Source organism: Cyanistes caeruleus, unplaced genomic scaffold, assembly GCF_971803275.1.
Source record: "Cyanistes caeruleus unplaced genomic scaffold, bCyaCae1.hap1.1 HAP1_SCAFFOLD_78, whole genome shotgun sequence".
Classification (NCBI taxonomy): domain Eukaryota; kingdom Metazoa; phylum Chordata; class Aves; order Passeriformes; family Paridae; genus Cyanistes; species Cyanistes caeruleus.
In genome coordinates this window covers 95,096-113,717 of record NW_028255889.1, presented here as the reverse complement: position 1 = coordinate 113,717, position 18,622 = coordinate 95,096, and the positions used below count along the sequence as shown (strand labels likewise).

The window sequence follows — 18,622 nt, the reverse complement described above, 5'->3', positions numbered from 1 at the left end:
CTATTATTTTTTTTGTGGAAATTTTTTTTCATGGTCTAAAAGGATTGCTCCTGTAAAAAAGAAGCCAAATTTAAAATTTTCATTTACTTTTTTTCTCTCCTTTTTTAAACTACTCAGGGCTTCATATAATTCTATTTTATAGCAAAAAGACCACTAGCCAAACAAAGCTTTAAAAGAAATAGCCAGACATTGATACATGGTAAAATTCTGATCTTTTTATCTTTTTTTTTACCATTTCTTATCAGTGTTTTTTCTTCTTCTTTTCACTGCAATTGCATCACAAGTAAGGAGAAAGAAAAAAGGCCACAGTCCATCATCATTTTCATCATTTTACAGAAGTTTCGAAAAACTTTTGGGAATGAGGATGGGCAAAATCAGAACTACAAAAACAGGAGGTGACTGCCAGTACCATCAGAAAGGAAAAGTGGGGTTTTCTTGGGGAAAAAAATGCAATAACATTGATAAAGACCAAAAAATTTCCCAAATAAAATGAAAAATTTGGGCTCTCCCAGGCCTTGGTAACCTGTTGTGTTGGAATTTCTCCTATTCCACCTCCAAGTTATTCTTTTCTCTCGCACTGTATTAGGAATGGCGAGGAATACGACACTGACTCCCTTGGCTGCGTTGTCCAAGAGAGCAAAGTTTATTATTCTTAATCTACTTTTATACACATGGTTGAGAAGGTCTGAGAGGTAAAACTCCCATTGCTCATTAAAGATACACATCACCATCATTGGTTAAGTGGAACACCAGCCCTCGACTAAACAACACCAGCCAATTGGTGTCCTTTAACAAGGACTGTTGGGATTCCTTCTTATGCTTTCCCAGGCCAGAGCGAGAAGCCTGTGTGACTTAGTTTCACACAGGCTCTGTGCTCCCTGCCTGCTTTCAGCATCCATACGCATCCAGTGCATTTGGTTGGAATGTTATCCTTTTTTTCGCTTCTTGAAAATTCTTTTTTCCCAGTTCCTTTGTGCTTGTTTCCACTGACATTTCCTCATTCCCAGCATTATCCGGTATTTTTCCAGATCCAGATTGTGTACTGCACCCCCCGCCCCTCCCAGACCCCTGAAATCACAAAAAAAAAATCCCCACAAATCTCAGAAGACTGAATCAGCACAACTTGTATCAGCACTGTCATGGGAGTGTTCCTAGACAAACGGGCAGAATATTTGGGATGAGCATCCACTATCCAGCAGATCCATGAATTCCTGCAATGTGGAGCTGGAAAAAGCTGCTAAAATCAGGATTTTGCCATTCTGGGACTGTTTTGGAGCCCAGGTTTATTCCCATGGGAAATAAAATCCTTCCTGGTTTGAACCAATCCATTTGGAAGGCTGCACATGGCTCACATGGGCTGGGAAAAACTGGGGAGAAAAATGGGAAAATCATGGATTACAAACATGATAGCTCCATCCCTCTGGAATGCTGCACATGGCTAACCTGGGCTGGGAAAAAGCAGAAAAATCTTGGATCACACACCTGAGAGAGGGGTCTGTTAATCCTGGCTCATCCCACAAACTTCCATTCCTCAGTCAGGGAAGGATGGATTAGGGAAATCCCCTGTCCAGGAGCACCTATGGCACCTCCCAAAAAAACCATTTCCTTCTTTTTCCAATTCCAGGAACTGAATTCCTGAATTATTTCCCATCAGGAAATGGGGTTCATTAAAGACCAGATTTTATTCCCAGCATTCCAGTCTTAAGTACTCCAACCATTCCGCTGATCCCTATCCCAGGTGTGATTTAGAGGGTTGGAATCTCCTGGAAAAGGGGATTGATGGTTTCTTCCTTGGAAACCCGAGGCCTCTGGTCCTGGCACATCCTGGCATTCTCACCTCCCTCAGATAAACCTGCTCCAATTTGGAGCTCCAGGGAAGCACCAGAGCAGCCGGCTGTCAGGAACAAGGCAAATCAAGCCTGGGGGCTGCTCATGGAGCTGGATCAAGACGCACCTGGGAGCCCTCAGCAATCCAGCCAGCACCACATGGGCAGGAGGACAGAGATGGTGCTGCCAGGCTGGGACAGGGCTTGTGCCTTCAGCACAACCACCAAAGGCCAAGGGGCTTCTGGCCAGTTTTCCTGCACCACTGCACACCTGGGCAGCTTGCTGAGCACAAGCACCCTTTTCCCCGTCTTCTCCTATGCCCTGCAGACCCTGGGCAACAAAAGAACAGTCTTGCAGTCTGTTTCTTAGAACACATCCTATATTTAAACACTACAGAAAACCGAAAACACCAAAAGGACAGACTGGAAATAAATGGAAAATGCCTGCTGGATCAGGCGGCCACAGCAGACAGAGCCTCCCAGATCACGTCTCAGTGGAGCTCCAGCAGCACAGCCAGGCACAGCCCCATGGACGAGGCCGTGACCTCCATGCCCTGTGGAGCTGATCTCTCAGCCTCACGAACACGGACACTGGGGCACGGTCTCCTGCCCTGAGAAGGTCCAGGGTTTGACGGGCCAGGCTGCCCACCTCAAGGCTGATGTCACCTGCCATGGCTTCAAGGGCTGGAAGAGAGAGCAACAGAGCCACGGTCAGATCCCAGACCTGCGGTGACCCAACGAGAGCCCCCTGCCAGGGCCATCCCAGCCGGCTCTTGCCATGGCCAGCAGGGAGCAGGGACCAAGGGGATCAGCCCGAAGCTGCTGGCCACGAATGCCCCACGTACCCCTGAAATCTCGGTGTGCTCTGCCCACGCCGCCCCTCATCCGCACAGGGAGCAGAGCCCCCCGCAGCCGGGCCAGGGCTTGCAGCTCCCTCCGACAGCCGCCGCTGTCAGCCCGCTGCCCTCACTCACCTTCGGAGATGAGCTGCAGCTCTGCCTGCTGCCCCCTCAGGTGCCGCCCGGCCATCCCTGGGAACACAGAGCCTGTCAGGGCCCCAGCGGCACAGCTCCCTGCCAGCGGCGCTGCCAGCCCTGGGGCCACACGCCCTCCCGCCCCCGGCAGGGCTCAGCCCGGGCCCTTGCCGCATCCTGACTCAGCCCAAGGGCACGGCTGCCAGAGGCCGGCAGCAGCCCCGAGGGCAGCCGGGGCTCCAGGGCGCCGGGCCCGGGTGCCGCTGCCGGGGCAGCAGCCGCGGCTGGGCCCGAGCTGCGGCGGGGCGGGGAGGGAGCCCGGGTTCGTGGCTCACCCATGAACCTGATGGCCGCCGCTCGCAGGGACTCCTGTGGGCTCTGCAGGTACGGCAGGGCCCGGCGCAGGTGCTCAGCTGCTCGCCTCTCGTCCTGTGCCAGCTGCAGAGAGCGGCAGGAGGGAAGGGTTGGCGCCGGCTGTGCTCCAGCCCCGGCCTCCCGTGCCCGCGCAGCCCTGAGGCCCGGCCAGCCCCACACACTGGGCACCAGGGGCAGGGGGCTTCTCCAGCCTGAGGCTGGGGCTTGCAGGCCACCCTTACCAGGATGTTGCCCAACATCCACAGGTTCTCCTGTTCCAGCTTCTGGAGATCCCTCCTCTTCAGGAACTTGGCTGCACAATGCAGCGTTTCCAGGGAGGCCTGGAGAGCAGCAGAGACCCAAAGTTGGCCCCACAGCCCAGGGCACAGGAGCCACGTCCCTGTGCCAAGGCCTGGAGGAGGCTGCGGCCGGCAAGGCACCAGGGCAGGAGGCAGCCCAGCTCCCTCCCAGAGCAACACCAGCAGCCCACGAATCCTCACCTCTGCCACATGCTGGTTCTCATCATGGCAATGGAAGAACAGGGGCAGGAGGCTCTGGCGCACAGGCATCTCCAAAGGATTTCTTCCCCTTCCCAAAAAATCCACTGTAACTTGGAAGAGCCCTATAGAGAGCAGCTGCACATGGCTATTCTCCTGTAAGAAAGGAAGGGTAAATGATGTTAGCATTGTGTGCTCCAGGCTCAGGTTGGCACAGTCCTGAAAATCTACAGAGTACAAAGTGTCTGGGCAGCACTCAGTGCCTTTGGCTGAGGACACAGAGCCTTACGTGGTCAAAGAGCGGCAGGAGCGCCTCAGCCAGCTGCAGGGCAATGGGGCTGGGTACCACAATGTATTTGTAGGTGAATATGAAGCTGAGTATGATGAGTGACATCCCAATTATGTCTGCTTCCTTGTCCTGAAGTAGCTCCATGAGTGTTTCAGTCAGGCTCCACATTTTTTTAGCCTGTGTGGAACACAAGTGTGTGAAATCGCAGCTTGCTGCTGTGGCAGAACCCAGAGTGCAAAGGCCAATCCCGAAGCACTGGGGCAGCTGAAGCAGGAGTCAGGAGAGCTGGGAGCAGCTGCCTCAGAGCTCCAAGCCCAGCCAAGCCCAAGTGACTGCATTCCCCAGCTTCAGCCACTGTCCCCTTCTCACCATGGAGGGATGGTCAATGAACTTGAGAAGGGCCCTGAGCGCCAGGTGACGCCTCTCCCTGCACTCGCTCTGCAGGCACCTTGAGGAGACCTGCACAACACTGTCAGTGCATTCACTGGAGTCCAGGTACTCTGGGATCTGAAAGGCACAGGGCAGTGACAGGGAAGCCAGCCAGCAGAAGCCTGGAACCACACAGGGCCGGGCCCAGGCAGCAGCACAGGGCACGGGCAGTGTCCCAGGCAGCTGGGGCTATGAGAGGGCAGAGAGCTGGCAGGCAGCTCAGGGAGGTAGTGCTGGCCATCAGGCTCACCTCCACAAGGAATGCCAGGGCGGGCAGATCCCAGCGTGGCTCTTGTGTGCTGAGCAGCCAGAGGAAGTGCAATGCAGTTCTGGAATACAACCCTAGAGAAGCGTGGCGCATCTCCCTGACAGGGTAAAAATGGGACCAGGACCCTGAGCAAATCTCTGCCAGGGGACTCACTCCCATGGGCCTGGTCTTTCTCCCCAAGGATGTGAGTGGACATGGGCTCCTTGGGAGGCAGCTCCTTGTGGGCTCTTTCCTCTCCCAACCTTTTCCCAGTCTGCTTGGCCATCCCTTGCTAACAAGGCCCTCTGGCCCACAAGCACGGGGACGGTATTGGGCCAGGCCCTGGGCCCAGGGCAGAAATGTCAGATGCAGTGGAGAGAAGGGGGTCTCACCTGGCCAGCAGACCCACAGCATAGTGGTGGGTGTCAGCACACAGCAGTGTGTCCCAGCCACACTTGCGTTCCATTGACAGCACCACTTCCTCATGGTGCATTTGGCAGAGGAGAAACTTGAGGGTCTGCACTGCAAACCTGTGTGCACAGCAAAGTCCAGGTCATGCTGGGAGCACTGGCTTCTGCCCTTGAGATGTGGCAGGGGCAGGAGGACTGGGATGGAGCACCTGTTGGGGCTGGTGGCAAAGCCGTGTTCTTCCTGGCATCTCTTCCAGAAGTTCCAGCCCTCCTCTGGCATCTGTTCTGTGCTGAAGAACACTTGGAGGAGCAGATGCACAAAGAGCTGGGGGAAATACACTGTTAAATCTTCTGGCCAGCAGGGCACCTGGAGGATCTTCCACATCACCACAGTTGCCTGCAGGGGACAAAGCAGCCTGAGACAGGGCTCAGTGTCCAGGTGTCCGTGTAGCAGGGCCTGAGTGTGGCAGAGAGAGGACAGGGAAGACGCAGGGAGAGAACCTGGCCTGGTGGCCCTGAAGCTGCCCCTAGGCCAGGTTTCAGCCCAGTGCCCGAGGCAGGGAGATGCAGTGGGGGAAGGAGGGTGCAGAGCTGCTGGAGAGGCAGCCTTGGGGTGAGTGCAGGCCAGTTCCAGAAACTCACAGCCAGGGCAAAGACACCCGTGGTCTTCCAATCCGAGGTGCACCTGCTGTGCTCTGGCCAGTCCCCCAGCACATCCAGGAGTATCAGGAGTGCCCGCTCCGCAGTCCTGGGTGAGCACAAGATCTTCTTCCATATGGTCATTGCAGCTCTGCGGGGTCAGAGCTCCATGTCAGGCACAGGGTCTCAGACACATCCCCATGGCCTGGGTAGCAGCAGGGAGCTGAGCTGGCTGCCAGCTCTGCCTCTGCCCACTGCCCCTCAGCAGCAGCAGCAGCAGCAGCCAGGCAGCCCAGGCCTGTGGGGACAGGCTGCTGAGGGGCAGGGTGGCAGCATGGCAGCAGGCTCAGGGGCTGACATGCCAGGGCTGGGAAGGGGAGCAGCCAGAGGCCCCTGGAACTCTCTGTTGGTGACACACCTGGGCCAGGCTGTACAGGGCAATGGGCTGGGGAGCCGTGAGCCCTCTGGACAGGTGGGCCCCATACCTGTCGCACGTTGGGGCCACACGCAGGAGAGTAATGACCACATCGTCGGGCTGTGCCTCGGTGAGATCCAGCAGGGTCCTCTCCAGCCTGTGCTCAGCAGATTCATTGGTCATGAGCACCTGGTGGATGCACCTCACGATGGTTGGCACCTGGAGAAGGCATGGGGAGAGTTGGAAAGCTGTCAGAGGGAGTCAGGAATGTCCCCAGCTTCCCCAGAGAAATGCTTTCCTTCTCATCACACTGCAATGGCCTCCAAGGCTTAGAGTGAGCAGCAGGTGTGGCTTGGGAGGCCAAGCAATTCCTGGAGGATCAAACCCTGGCCACAGGCTGCTTACTTGCTTTGGACTGGAAAGAGCCTTCTCCAAAATCCATTTCAGCATGGTAGCACTGGTGTCAGTGGTGTAGACATCACAGTTTTCAATGGACACAGTGCCCATGATGCTGGTCTCTTCCTGCCAAATGCACTTGATGAATTTGCAAGTCAGGCAGGAGAAAGAAGGGCAGGAAGAGAGGGATATTGCATGGAGTGCTCCAAGCTCGGTGCTGGGCTGGGCAGTGCCAGCAGGCCCAGCCCAGGTGGGCATGGCTGCAGGTACCTGTGCTGTTCTGGAGATGAGGCCACAGGCGGGGTCCTGCTCTTGAGTCTGGTCCATGGCTGCATCTGGCAAAGAGCAGCCAGAGCTGAGGGGCTACAGGTGAGGCCAGAGAACACAGCCCAGCTGTGCACTCCCCAGGCAGGGACAGCCCCGGGATGCCCCAGGGAATGCAGCACAGCCTCTGCCAAGGCACAGCCTTGGCCCTTCTCTGGTCCTGTCCATGGGTGTGTCCCCAGAGGATGGGATGGGATGGGACAGGACCCAGGTGGATGCAGGCCCCAGCCTTGTGGCCCACCTCTGCCACTCACCCTCCTGCAGTGGCTGGAACTGCTGCACCTCTTTAGTCATCTGTTCTGGGGAAGCTCCAGGGCCTCCTTCTTCCTCCTCCTCCACCCAGGCCAGTTTGGGTGCTCTCAGGGCTCTCTGCTCCATGCCAGTGATTGGATTTATGGCTACTTGCAGGAGCGATGCCTTGCAACAGCTTCACGTCGTCAGGTGCTGCAGTTGTGGCTGGAAGGCACCTGCAAGACTGAAGTCCTGGCAAGACCACAGGACAAGTCCTGCTCTTGGGTCTCGAGGCCTCCTGCCACAAGGATGGGAGGCTCCTCGTCAAGGACAGAGGTCTGGCCTCGAGGTCACGTGTAGGAATAACACTTCAGAAAAGCTCCGGGTCAGACAGAAACGAGTGTGCTGTGCAGGGGCTCCTCACAGCACTGCTCTGGTGTGTCCTGTCCTGTCGCATGCACCAAGCACTGTGGTGTGGCCGTGTCACCACCATCTCCTATGTCACCACATGTCACATGGGCCCTTTGACACCCTGTCCTGTTCCATGCCATGGTGACCATGCTGCACCATGTCACAAAGGGCCCTTGCACACACGGCCACCTGCCCTCAGGCCACCCCCAGCCCACCCAAAGTGGCCCAGTTGGAAGGAATCCCTCACTCCAAATGTCTAAGGCCACCTGACAGGATCTTTAAGAACAGCTCAAACCATCAGCAAACGCTGCCCTGCTCTGCAGGCTCAGGGCAGCAGAAGGAGTCCCAGGGCTGCTGACACAGCCGCAGCAGGAAGGGCACAGGGCCTTGCACAGAAGCTGGCACAGCCTCCTTGGGACACGTCCTGTCTGGTGACCATCCTAAACCCGCACACGCTGTGACACAGGCAGATGTGGGGAATGCAGGCATAGAAAGCTTTCAAGGCCTTGAGCATACAGGCTCCGAGATAGAGATGGATGCAAAGTTTGACCTGAGACCTTGGAGAAGGCTTGAAGCTTTAGAACTATAAAGTTGCACAGATTTGAAGTAAGAATAGAAGTTTGTAGTTTCAGCAGAAATATGCCTCATGTAAGTGAATAAATATGTTAAGCAAGCATGTGAAAAATGTTCAAGTTTAGCTTTTGAACCTGCCAGGGAGGTCCCCAGTGAACATCAAGGCAGACATGTGGGGAAGTGCAGATGATAGGGCTAACTCTGGCAGGAGCAGCTGTTCTGTGTCTCTGCTGATGGTGCCAGCAGCCTGAAGGAGCAGCCAGGAGAAGCACTGAAAGCAGAGAGGTGCAGTTTTGGGCAGCACAATATCAAAAGCTATCAAGCCATTAGACAGAATGCAAAGGAGGGCTGCAAGGATGGGACAGGGTATGGAGGGGAAGGCCTAGGTGCAGCTGAGGTCACTTAGTTGAGCCCAGAGAAGAGGAGACTAAAGAGAGTCTTTGGGGTCTTCAGCATCCTCCTGGGAGGAATCACAGGGGCAGGTGCAGATCTCTTCACGCTTGTGACCAGTCAGGAGTCAAGAAAAGGGCAGGCAGCTGGCTCAGGGCAGGTTGTATTTGAATATTAGGAAAAGGTTTTTCACCCAGAGCATGGTCAGCCACTGGGACAGCTTCTCCCAGGAAATGGTGACAGCATCAAGCACCTCTGAGTTTGACAAGTGTTTGAACAACACTGAGCAGTCACATGAGGTTTTAGAAACCATGTAAACAGTCAAGGCTTGTGAACTCCAGGCTTACATCAGCATATACTTCTGATGATTACTTTAGGCAGTGTTTTCAGAAACTCGTTTTATGTCGTGTCATACTGCAATTCCTTGGAGATTGTGCAGAACATGTCATCCTTTTGTATACATTGCTTGTTAGTAATATAAAAAAGAATATTGGTGTTGGGTGACTCAGAGATACCCAGTGTGTGTAAGGTGTAGTATACAGGGAATGAAGATAAGGAAAAGAGAAGAACTACTAATAGATACTGCTAAGTTTGGAAATGTAGATAGCATTAAGAATGAATAACACAAGAAGTAAAGTTGTTATTGAAATGAGTCCACTAGAATGCATTTCAGCACATTAGAAAGAATCCTAGAGGGTCATTTTTTGAAGCAAGGTCATGTGATTCAAAAGTGTAGCCAGTGGTAGCTTTTGTATAAATTAGAGAGTGATGAAAAGTGAGCACCTAAAGGGTCTGTGTTGGAGTCTGAGGCACAGAGTGTGCCCTTGTCTCTGGTTCCTAGCTCTGACATCCAAGAAAACATTGAATTTCATTGAACAGCATGAAAACAACTTTTAAAATTAAGTAGAAAAACTAAAAGTGTAAGTGTGTAGATTAGAGAGTTTTCTTAAGTCACTGGGTGAAAAAAGTTAAAGTTTAGTGTATAAGCTAGTTTAGAAAACAGAAAACAAGAAGACAAAATGGCTACTTTAGGGTGTTATCTCTTTTCCTTCTTCTTTCTTCTTCATCTTCTTCTTTTAGAGGTTTTTGGGTAGTAGCAGGTGATTGGATAGAGAATGCCGCAGTGCAGCACACAACGTCTTGGGTCATAGGGTCACTAAGAAAAATAATTTACATGTCTATACTTAATTGGGAAAGATTAAGAATAAAGATAAAAAGGCTATGCAGTTCAAGGCCATTTTGTGCTATTCAAGTCACCACAAAGCTGTGGTGGACTGAACTTGTGCAGAAAGTCTGGGGAAGACCTGCCAAGTCTTTTGATAATAAATATTAATAAACGCAAGAAACAAGAAGCAAACAAGCCTTTGGAGAATCTTTCCTGAAACAGAACTGAGATAAGGGAAACTCCCCTTTGAAGAGGTATCCCAGAAGGGCTTAGCCCTGAGGAGACCAAGATTCCACAGCAACAAGTGGTGTCCCATATCTGTCGGTCAGTAAGAGCTCAAAGGATTCGATCAAAGCCTGCCTGGATCAGAGCAGCCAGTTCCTGAAAGAAATCCATCTGGATGAAAATATCTGCTATCAAATTCCAGAGTTTCAAGGGCCCAGGACTCAGAAACATCGGATTCTGCTGGTCAGTAATCTGAAGAGATAGCCAGCAGGTCTGGTAAGCTCTGTCCAACCTAGGAGATGAGATGGAATATTTCTAAGGAGGAACAGGCAATTTTACAAAAATTAGAAAAAATAATAGAGCAGTCCTTATATGAAATTCCAACGAAAGAGTTGGAATTTTTACTGGTATGGGTGAGAGAGAATTACCCCACCATTAGCAAGGAGCAATTGTTTGAACCCTATATATGGGCAAATGCAAATATGAGGTTAAAAGAGTTAGAAACCCCGGGAATGTGTGTCCATGGAAATATGACAGAAACAAGTCATACTGTCTTTAATGTAATGTATCACAGTCATTTTCCAAAACTGCCTTGCCAAGGGGGTGGAACAGGGGGAGAGGAAACCCAGCCACCCAGATCCGAACTGCCCTTTCCAAAAGCAAGGGAAACCCCCAAATCCCTCAACAGCGTGGGAGCCCCTGATCCCAACGCCTCAGAGGATTTGGGAAAAGAGGGAGAGGTGTGGGGGAAAGCTGAAAAAGCAGAGGGTGTTGCGATTACTATGGAAAGCAAAGTGAGCAGTTTGGAAAAGTACGAAAAAGTACTAAAATCCATAAATTCCTAAAAGGGATTTATCTCCTAAAAAGGAATTCCTCCCTAAATACGGGATTTTAGAATTTTTTAGAATTTTAGAATTTTTTTCGAATGGTACAAAACCCGTTGGAGGCTCAGCCGTTTATAAAACTGAAGCCAGAGCGAATTCATGGAGCAGCAGCGCTGCCTTGTGGCCAAAAGGCATCACAGCAGCTTCTAATTTTTTCTACAAATACAATCGAGAATATTTTAGACAAAAACGACGCAATATCAACAACAGCAGGCGAAGGAATTCCTCTGTCATCGATTCAAATGCCACATTCTCTGCTTCAAGCCGATATTTCAGCTTTTCAAAAGACTGCTCCAAAGGACTGGTTCTCAGGACAGGACATCTCTTCTTCGACAAGATTACAATTTTCTCCTGTTTTTCAAGATTTAAAGGAAGCTGTGTGCATTCACAATCCACAACCACTGTATTTTTCTACTATACCTACAGCTCCTCAACAACCAAAGCTACAATCTATATCAAATCTCCCTCAAAGAGGAGGGGGAAGACCTGATATGCAGGTACTTCTCAAGGAAGGAGCTGATGCTTTCAGAGAAACTGAGGACATTACAGTATTACCAGTGAGGCTTGGAAGAAGAGATGATGTTCCTAGATGGGAGCCTGTGGATCGCTGTCTTTTAAAGGATTTATTAGATGCTGTGGAAGGAAAAGGACTTGGTTCTCCATATTTTCAGCAATTATTAAGAGGTCTTTTCCTCAGCCTTGAAATGACACCATATGACTCCAAGTATATAGCCTCAACAATTTTCACAGATTAACAATATATACTGTGGAATTCAAGATGGAGAAAAGCTCTCCTTGAACTGAGGAACAAATATGCAAGAGGACCGTATGCAGACATCACAGCAACTCAAATGGCAGAAGTAAATGTGCCGTATCACAAGCCAGAAATTCAAATAGCAGATCTGCCTCCAGAAGTGCTTCGAGATGTTGTAGAAGCATCTGAAAAGACACTGCCGCAAATTCAACCTACTGGAACCTCAGAAGGCATTTACACAGAAGTGAAGCAAGACCCTTCAGAGCCTTTCACTACCTTCATTGATCACCTCACACAGGTGATTGACCAGCAGGTGATGGATGAAAAGGTGAAGCCACACATGCTTCAAGGCCGTGCCTTCGCAAATGCTAATGCAGAGTGCAGACGTACTGAGAGTGCGTTGCCTGGATATCCAACCATGGAAGAAATGATAGAGGCATGTAGCAAGATAGGCACTCCGCATGTTGCGAGTGTTTCGACAGAAGAATTCGAGAGAATGCTCGAAGAACAACTCGAAGGATTTATGAAAATAGTAAAGAGTATGGAGTCAGGTTTTCAGTGACTCAGCTGTGCAGGTGTGATGGAAACATCGCTTCATGAGGGAGCACGCTTTCCATGTGGGAAACTGGGAAACATGAAAAAGAGCTGCCCATTGCAGAAAAAAGTACAAAGCCTTTGTCCCAGGTGCCGAAGAGGAAAACATCATCCCAGCCAATGCTATTCAAAAACAGATGTAGAGGGAAAACCTCTAGCTCTGCTGGGAAACTCCAAAAACAGTGCAAAGAGTCACCACATGATGACACAAATGGAGATGGAGCGACAGCCTCAAAGTCAATTCCATTAAAGGCCTCCGGTCAGAGAGTGATCATCAGGGAACGCCAATCAGATTCCCTCAGCAAGACCATTTGTCAATTTCCCAGTGATCCAGGCTTATTGCCACCAGGTGCACAATGTGAATTGGCAACGTCCAAGTTGGTTTGTTTTTTGAATGAGGATCATGCGGTACTCCATACAGGAGTCTCCGGAACATTGAAAAAAGAGTCAAGACTTCCTGATTATAGGCAAGGACAGATGCAGTATTTTGGGGCTTGTTATTTATCCATGTGTTGTTTCTGCAGACTAGAATGAAGAATTGACAGTTTGAGCTCAAGCATTACGTACTTCATGGATCCTTTTGGCAAAAACTTTAGTAGCTAAAGCCATTGCTTTGCCTCTGCATGCAAATTATCCAATCAGACCATTGATCAGCAGGCAAGTTTTATCTATTAATGAGTCTACTGAAGTTCATGCCACCTGGGTAAAGCAGATAAGTCGTGATAGACCTGTAATCACCTGCAACTTGACATAAAATGGCAAGACAGTGTCAATTCAAGGGACGATGGACACAGGTGCCGATGTCACAGTCACCTCACATCTCTTCTGGCCCCAGGAATGGAGCTTAAATACTCCTTTGAGTACCCTTTCAGGCAAAAAAGGAAAAGGATATGCTTGTGTCTCCACAGGTGCAGGACCAAAGTGGGTTCCTGCAAAGTGCGTGAAACCGTATCAAGCTGAGAAACAAGCAGACGAAGACTCCAGAAATCAAGAAGCCAGTACGCAAACGTCATTTAGCATGAAAACAGCATTCAACATCTTAGACATTGAACAAACAGCGTGCAAAATTTATGGACTGAGGACTTTGTGAGGGAGGGGTGTTTAATACAGAAATTTAAGAACTTTTGCGAGAGATAAGGTTGTTGAATAAGATCAATTAGCCATTGTATTTGTGCCTTATCTTTTGTTGGTTGCCTTATGCAACACAGTTTTGCCATGAATCAGTCGAGAGAAAATGTCTGGAGAGCTTTGACCAATGTGTCAAATCTAGACATCATCTGCTTGACTCATTCAGGGTCAGGGAAGCCATTCTAAAACAAGTAATCAAAGAAAAAAGTTGGGTTTTTTGGCAAAGAGAAGAGGGAGATACAGGAATCCAGAAATGGAGAGACATTTCTCTGTCCTATTCTCCAAAACAGTATCAATCCTATTTGCCATTGACAGAAAAGCTTCCAAATATCCCTGGGTAAACCAGGATTTATAAAAAATTAAGTAGAAAGTAGTAGAATGTTTAGTATGCCACTGAGGTGAAAAATACAGATTTTATAGGGGTTTAATACACGGAGTAAAGATGGAGGAAGAAAGGTGTGGTCTTTTTTAGCTCTTCTTCTTCCTTCTTCTCCATGATTCTGCAGTTTTTGGGAGCACAAAGAATGTTTGGTTGAAAGTTAGTTGCAGTTTTAGTTATGTAAGTAGATATAGAAAACTTAGTTGTTAAAATAGAAAAACAATACACGTGTCCGTAGTTAACAAGGTTAGAAATAGATATAAAGATGAGGCAGCCGCGTGGTTCGGGGCCATTTTGTACCATCAGAGCAAAATGAGCCAGGTTGTGGTGAATTGAGCTTGTGCAGATAGTCTGGAGAGACCTGCCAAGTTTTGTAATAACCTTCTAATAAACATGAGAAACAAGATTCTAATGAACTTGGGAGTTTTTCTTCAAACCCAGAGAACTGAGATAAGCGGGAATGCCCACGAGGGAGGATCCCAAAGGAGCTCAGCCCAAAGGGGACTGAGAAATCTGTGAAGAAAGAAAAACACAGAAGTATAGAAGAGAAGAAAAAGAATAAGAGAAGTTACAGGTTTTAGGAGATCTGTGATAGAGATGAGGAAGTGTTAAACTCGTTCCAACCAGCTGCCCAAAGCAGTGCCTTTAGTCTCTTTTGGGCTGGGGAGTAGCACCGGCCTTGTTGAATGCAGGCAGCAGCACGAGCAGGGCTCCTCCAGCAGCAGGGACACACCACGAGCCAGGAGGGGACCGTGGCACCAGAGGGGACTGTGGCACCACAGGGGACTGTGGCACCAGAGGGGATTGTGGCACCAGAGGGGACTGTGGCACCAGAGAGGACTGTGGCACCAGAGGGGACCGTGGCACCAGCCGTGCCCAAGGCCTGAAAAGGGTGGCAAAGTCAGGTGGTGCTGCCTGGCTGCATGAACAGCTCAGGCAGGGCGTGGTGAGGAGCCAGGTCTGGGAGCCATCCAAGGAGTCCTGTCAAGAGCAAATGCTTCTAATATTCTCTCTGGGAAAAAAAAGGGGCAATCTTTTGAGTGAACTGAAGTGCTAATAAATATCTGCTCACGTATGGTGGGGTTTCTCTGCAAATGGGCTTTGATGGAAAAATCTCCACACAATCTAAGAAAATCTCAAAAATCTTCAAGTCTCTTCAAAATCTCACCAAATTCCAAAATATTCCACAACATTCCAAAAAAATCCATAAAATTCCAGAGAAACCCTACCAAATTCCCTAACTCTTCTCAAAACCCTAACAAATATCAGAAACATCCCACAAAACCTTTACAAATTTTATCACAATCTAAGAACAATCCCTAAAAATTCTTCACGTCTCCTCCAAATCACGCAAAATCCCACAGAAATCCCACAAAATTCCCGAAACATCCCACAAAATTCCCTAAATATTCTCAAAACCCTACCAAATTCCAGAAACATCCAACAAAATCTTTACAAATTTCCACACAATCAAAGAAAATCTCCTCAAAATTCTTCGACTCCTCAAAATCTCACCAAATTCTAGAAAATTCCACAACATTCCAAAATAATCCCACAAAATTTCACAAACATCCCACCAAATTCCCTAAATCTTCTCAAAACCCTACCAAATTCCACAAACATCCCACAAAACATTTGTAAATTTCCACACAACCTAAGAAAATTTCTCAAAATTCTTCAAGTCTCTTCAAAATGTCACCAGATTCCAGAAAATTCCACAACATTCAAAAAAAATCCATAAAATTCAACAGAAACCCTACCAGATTCCCTAAATCTTCTCAAAACCCTACCAAATTACAGAAACATATTGCAAATTTCCACACAATCAAAGAAAATCTCCTCAAAATTCTTCAAGTTTCATCCATATCCCACAAAGATCCAGAAAAAACCCACCAAATTCCACAAACATCCCACAAAATTCCCAAAATCTTCTCAAAACCCTACCAAATTACAGAAACATCCCACAAAACATTTACAAATTTCCACACAATCTAAAAAAGAATCCCTCAGAAATCTTGAAGTCTCCTCAAAATCCCACAAAATTCAAGAAAAATCCCACATAATTCCACAAACATCCCACAAAAGTCCCCAAATCTTCACAAAACCCTACCAAATTTCAGAAAGATTCCACAAAATCTCTTCCAATTTCCACAAAATCAAAAAAATTTTCTCAAAATTTTTCAAGTCACTTCAAAATCTTTCAAAATACAAGAAACATCCCACAAACCCTTTACAAATTTCCTCACAATCTAAGAAAAATCCCTCAAAATTCTTCAGGTTTCATCCATATCCCACAAAGTACCAGAAAAATAAAAAAAAACTCCCAAAATCTTATGAAAACACTACCAAATTACAGAAACAACCCACAAAATCTCCTCCAATTTAAACAAAATTCCACAAACATCCCACAAAATTCAAGAAAAATCCCTCAAAATTCTTCAAGGCACATCAAAATCCCTCAAAATACAAGAAACATCCCACAAAATCTTTACAAATTTCCACACAATCTAAGAAAAATCCCTCAAAGTTCTTCAAGTCTCCTCAAAGTCCTTCAAAATCGTAGAAAATTCTACAAAATTCCAGAAAAAAATCCCACAAAATTCCACAAACATCCCACAAAATTCCCAAAATCTTCTCAAAACCCTATCAAATTCCAGAAACATAGACCCAAAACATTGCAAATTTCCACACAATCTAAGAAAATCTTCTCAAAATTCTTCAAGCCTCTTCAAAATCTCACCAAATTCCAAAATATTCCACAACATTCCAAAAAAATCCATAAAATTCCAGAGAAACCCTACCAAATTCCCTAACTCTTCTCAAAACCCTACCAAATTCCAGAAACATCCCACTAAACCTTTACAAATTTCCACACAATCTAAGAACAATACCTAAAAATTCTTCACGTCTCCTCCAAATCACGCAAAATCCCACAGAAATCCCACAAAATTGCAGAAACATCCCACAAAATTCCCTAACTCTTCTCAAAACCCTACCAAATTCCAGAAACATCCAACAAAATCTTTACAAATTTCCACACAATCTAAGAAAATCTCCTCAAAGTTCTTCGTCTCCTCAAAATCTCACTAAATTCTAGAAAATTCCACAACATTCCAAAATAATTCCACAAAATTTCACAAACATCCCACCAAATTTCCTAAATCTTCTCAAAACCCTACCAAATTCCACAAACATCCCATAAAACCTTTGTAAATTTCAACACAACCTAAGAAAATTTCTCAAAATTCTTCAAGTCTCTTCAAAATTTCACCAAATTCCAGAAAATCCCACAAAATTCAAAAAAATCCATAAAATTCCAGAGAAACCTTACCAAATACCCTAACTCTCAAAAAAACCCTACCAAATTCCAGAAATATACCACAAAACCTTTACAAATTTCCAAGCAATCTAAGAAAAATCCCTCAAAATTCTTCAATTCTCTTCAAAATCTCAGAAAATTAAAGAAAAATCGTACAAAATTCCCTAAATCTTCTCAAAACCCCACCAAATTCCAGAAACATCCCACAAAATTCCACAAACATCCCAACAAACTACCTAAATCTTCTCAAAACCCTACCAAATTCCAGAAATATTCCACAAAATCTCTTCCAATTTCCACAAAATTCCACAAACATCCCACAAAATTTCACAAACATCCCAACAAACTCCCTAAATTTTCTCAAAACCCTACCGAATTCCAGAAACATCCCACAAAATCTTTAAAAAATTTCCACACAATCTAAGAAAAATACATCAAAGTTCTTCAAGTCCCCTCAAAAATCTCACCATATTAGAACATTCCACAATATACAAAAAAAATCGCACAACATTCCAGGAACCTCCGACAACATTCTAAACATTTTCTCAAAATGCCAACAAATTCCAAAAACTTCCCACAAAATCTCCACAAATTTCCACACAATCTAAGAAAAATACATCAAAGTGCTTTGTGTCTCCTCAAAGTCCTTCAAAATTCAGGAAACGTCCCACAAAATTCTACGAAATTCCAGAAAAATTTCACAAAATTCCACAAACCACCCGCAAAATTCCACAAGCAACCAAATAAACTCCCTAAATCTTCTCAAAACCCTACAAATTCCAGAAACATCCCTCAAAATCTTTACAAATTTCCACACAATCTAAGAAAATTCCCTCAAAGTTCTTCATGTTTCCTCAAAGTACTTCAAAATTCAGGAAACATTCCACAAAAGTCCACAAAAATTCCACAAAAATTTAAGAAACCACCCACAATATGCAACAGACATCCCACAAAAATTCCAGCTACATCCCACAAAATTCCACAAACATCCCAACTCCCTAAATCTTCTCAAAACCCTACCAAATTCCAGAAACATCCCACAAAATCTTTACAAATTTCCACACAATCTAAGAAAAATACCTCAAATTGCTTCGTGTCTCTTCGAAGTCCTTCAAAATTCCGGTCATTCTACAAAATTCCACAAACAGCCCAACAAACTCCCTCAATCTTCTCAAACCCCGACCAAATTCCGGAAACATCCAACAAAATCTTTACAAATTTCCATACAATCTAAGAAAAATACCTCAAAGTCCTTCGTGTCTCCTCAAAGTCCTTCAAAATTCAGGAAACGCCCCACAAATTTCCACAAAATCAAAGAAAAATCCAACAAATTTCCAGAAACCTACCAATAAATCCACAAACATCCCAACAAACTCTAAATCTCCTCACAACCCTACCAAATTCCAGAAACATCCCACAAAATTCCACAAGCCACCCACAAAATTCCATAAACCACCCACAAAATTCCACAAACATCCCAACAAACTCCCTGAATCTTCTCAAAACCCTACCAAATTCCACAAACATCCCACAAAATCTTTACAGATTTCCACACAATCTAAGAAAAATACCTCAAAGTCCTTCGTGTCTCCTCAAAGTCCTACCAAATTCAGGAATCATCCCACAAAACTCCACAGAAATTCCACAAAATTCCACAAGCAACCCACAAATTTCCACAAACACCACCCACAAAATTCTACACACCATGCACAAAATTCCACAAACATCCCAACAAACTCCCTAAATCTTCTCAAAACCCTACCAAATTC

The 18,622-nt window shown here is 46.8% G+C and overlaps 2 protein-coding genes and 1 long non-coding RNA gene across 3 annotated transcripts in view; all 3 read right to left on the bottom strand.

The window, feature by feature from the left end:
• LOC147646781 (uncharacterized) overlaps positions 1-18,622 on the bottom strand; it is a 405,151-nt gene that overhangs the window by 306,106 nt on the left and 80,423 nt on the right. The gene's annotated exons all lie outside the window — the stretch shown is intronic.
• On the bottom strand, positions 2,189-2,875 carry LOC111922625 (uncharacterized). Its single transcript, XR_015281791.1, has 2 exons — positions 2,801-2,875; positions 2,189-2,510 (listed from the first exon to the last, which is right to left on the bottom strand). It is a non-coding gene; the product is annotated as an uncharacterized LOC111922625 (long non-coding RNA).
• On the bottom strand, positions 3,210-7,094 carry LOC147646785 (uncharacterized). The gene is made up of 9 exons (XM_086872961.1): positions 7,055-7,094; positions 6,747-6,811; positions 6,486-6,602; positions 6,151-6,299; positions 5,669-5,816; positions 4,310-4,447; positions 3,941-4,117; positions 3,333-3,807; positions 3,210-3,238 (listed from the first exon to the last, which is right to left on the bottom strand). The coding sequence occupies exons 1-9, from the start codon at positions 7,092-7,094 to the stop codon at positions 3,210-3,212; spliced, it is 1,338 nt and encodes a 445-aa protein (XP_086729087.1).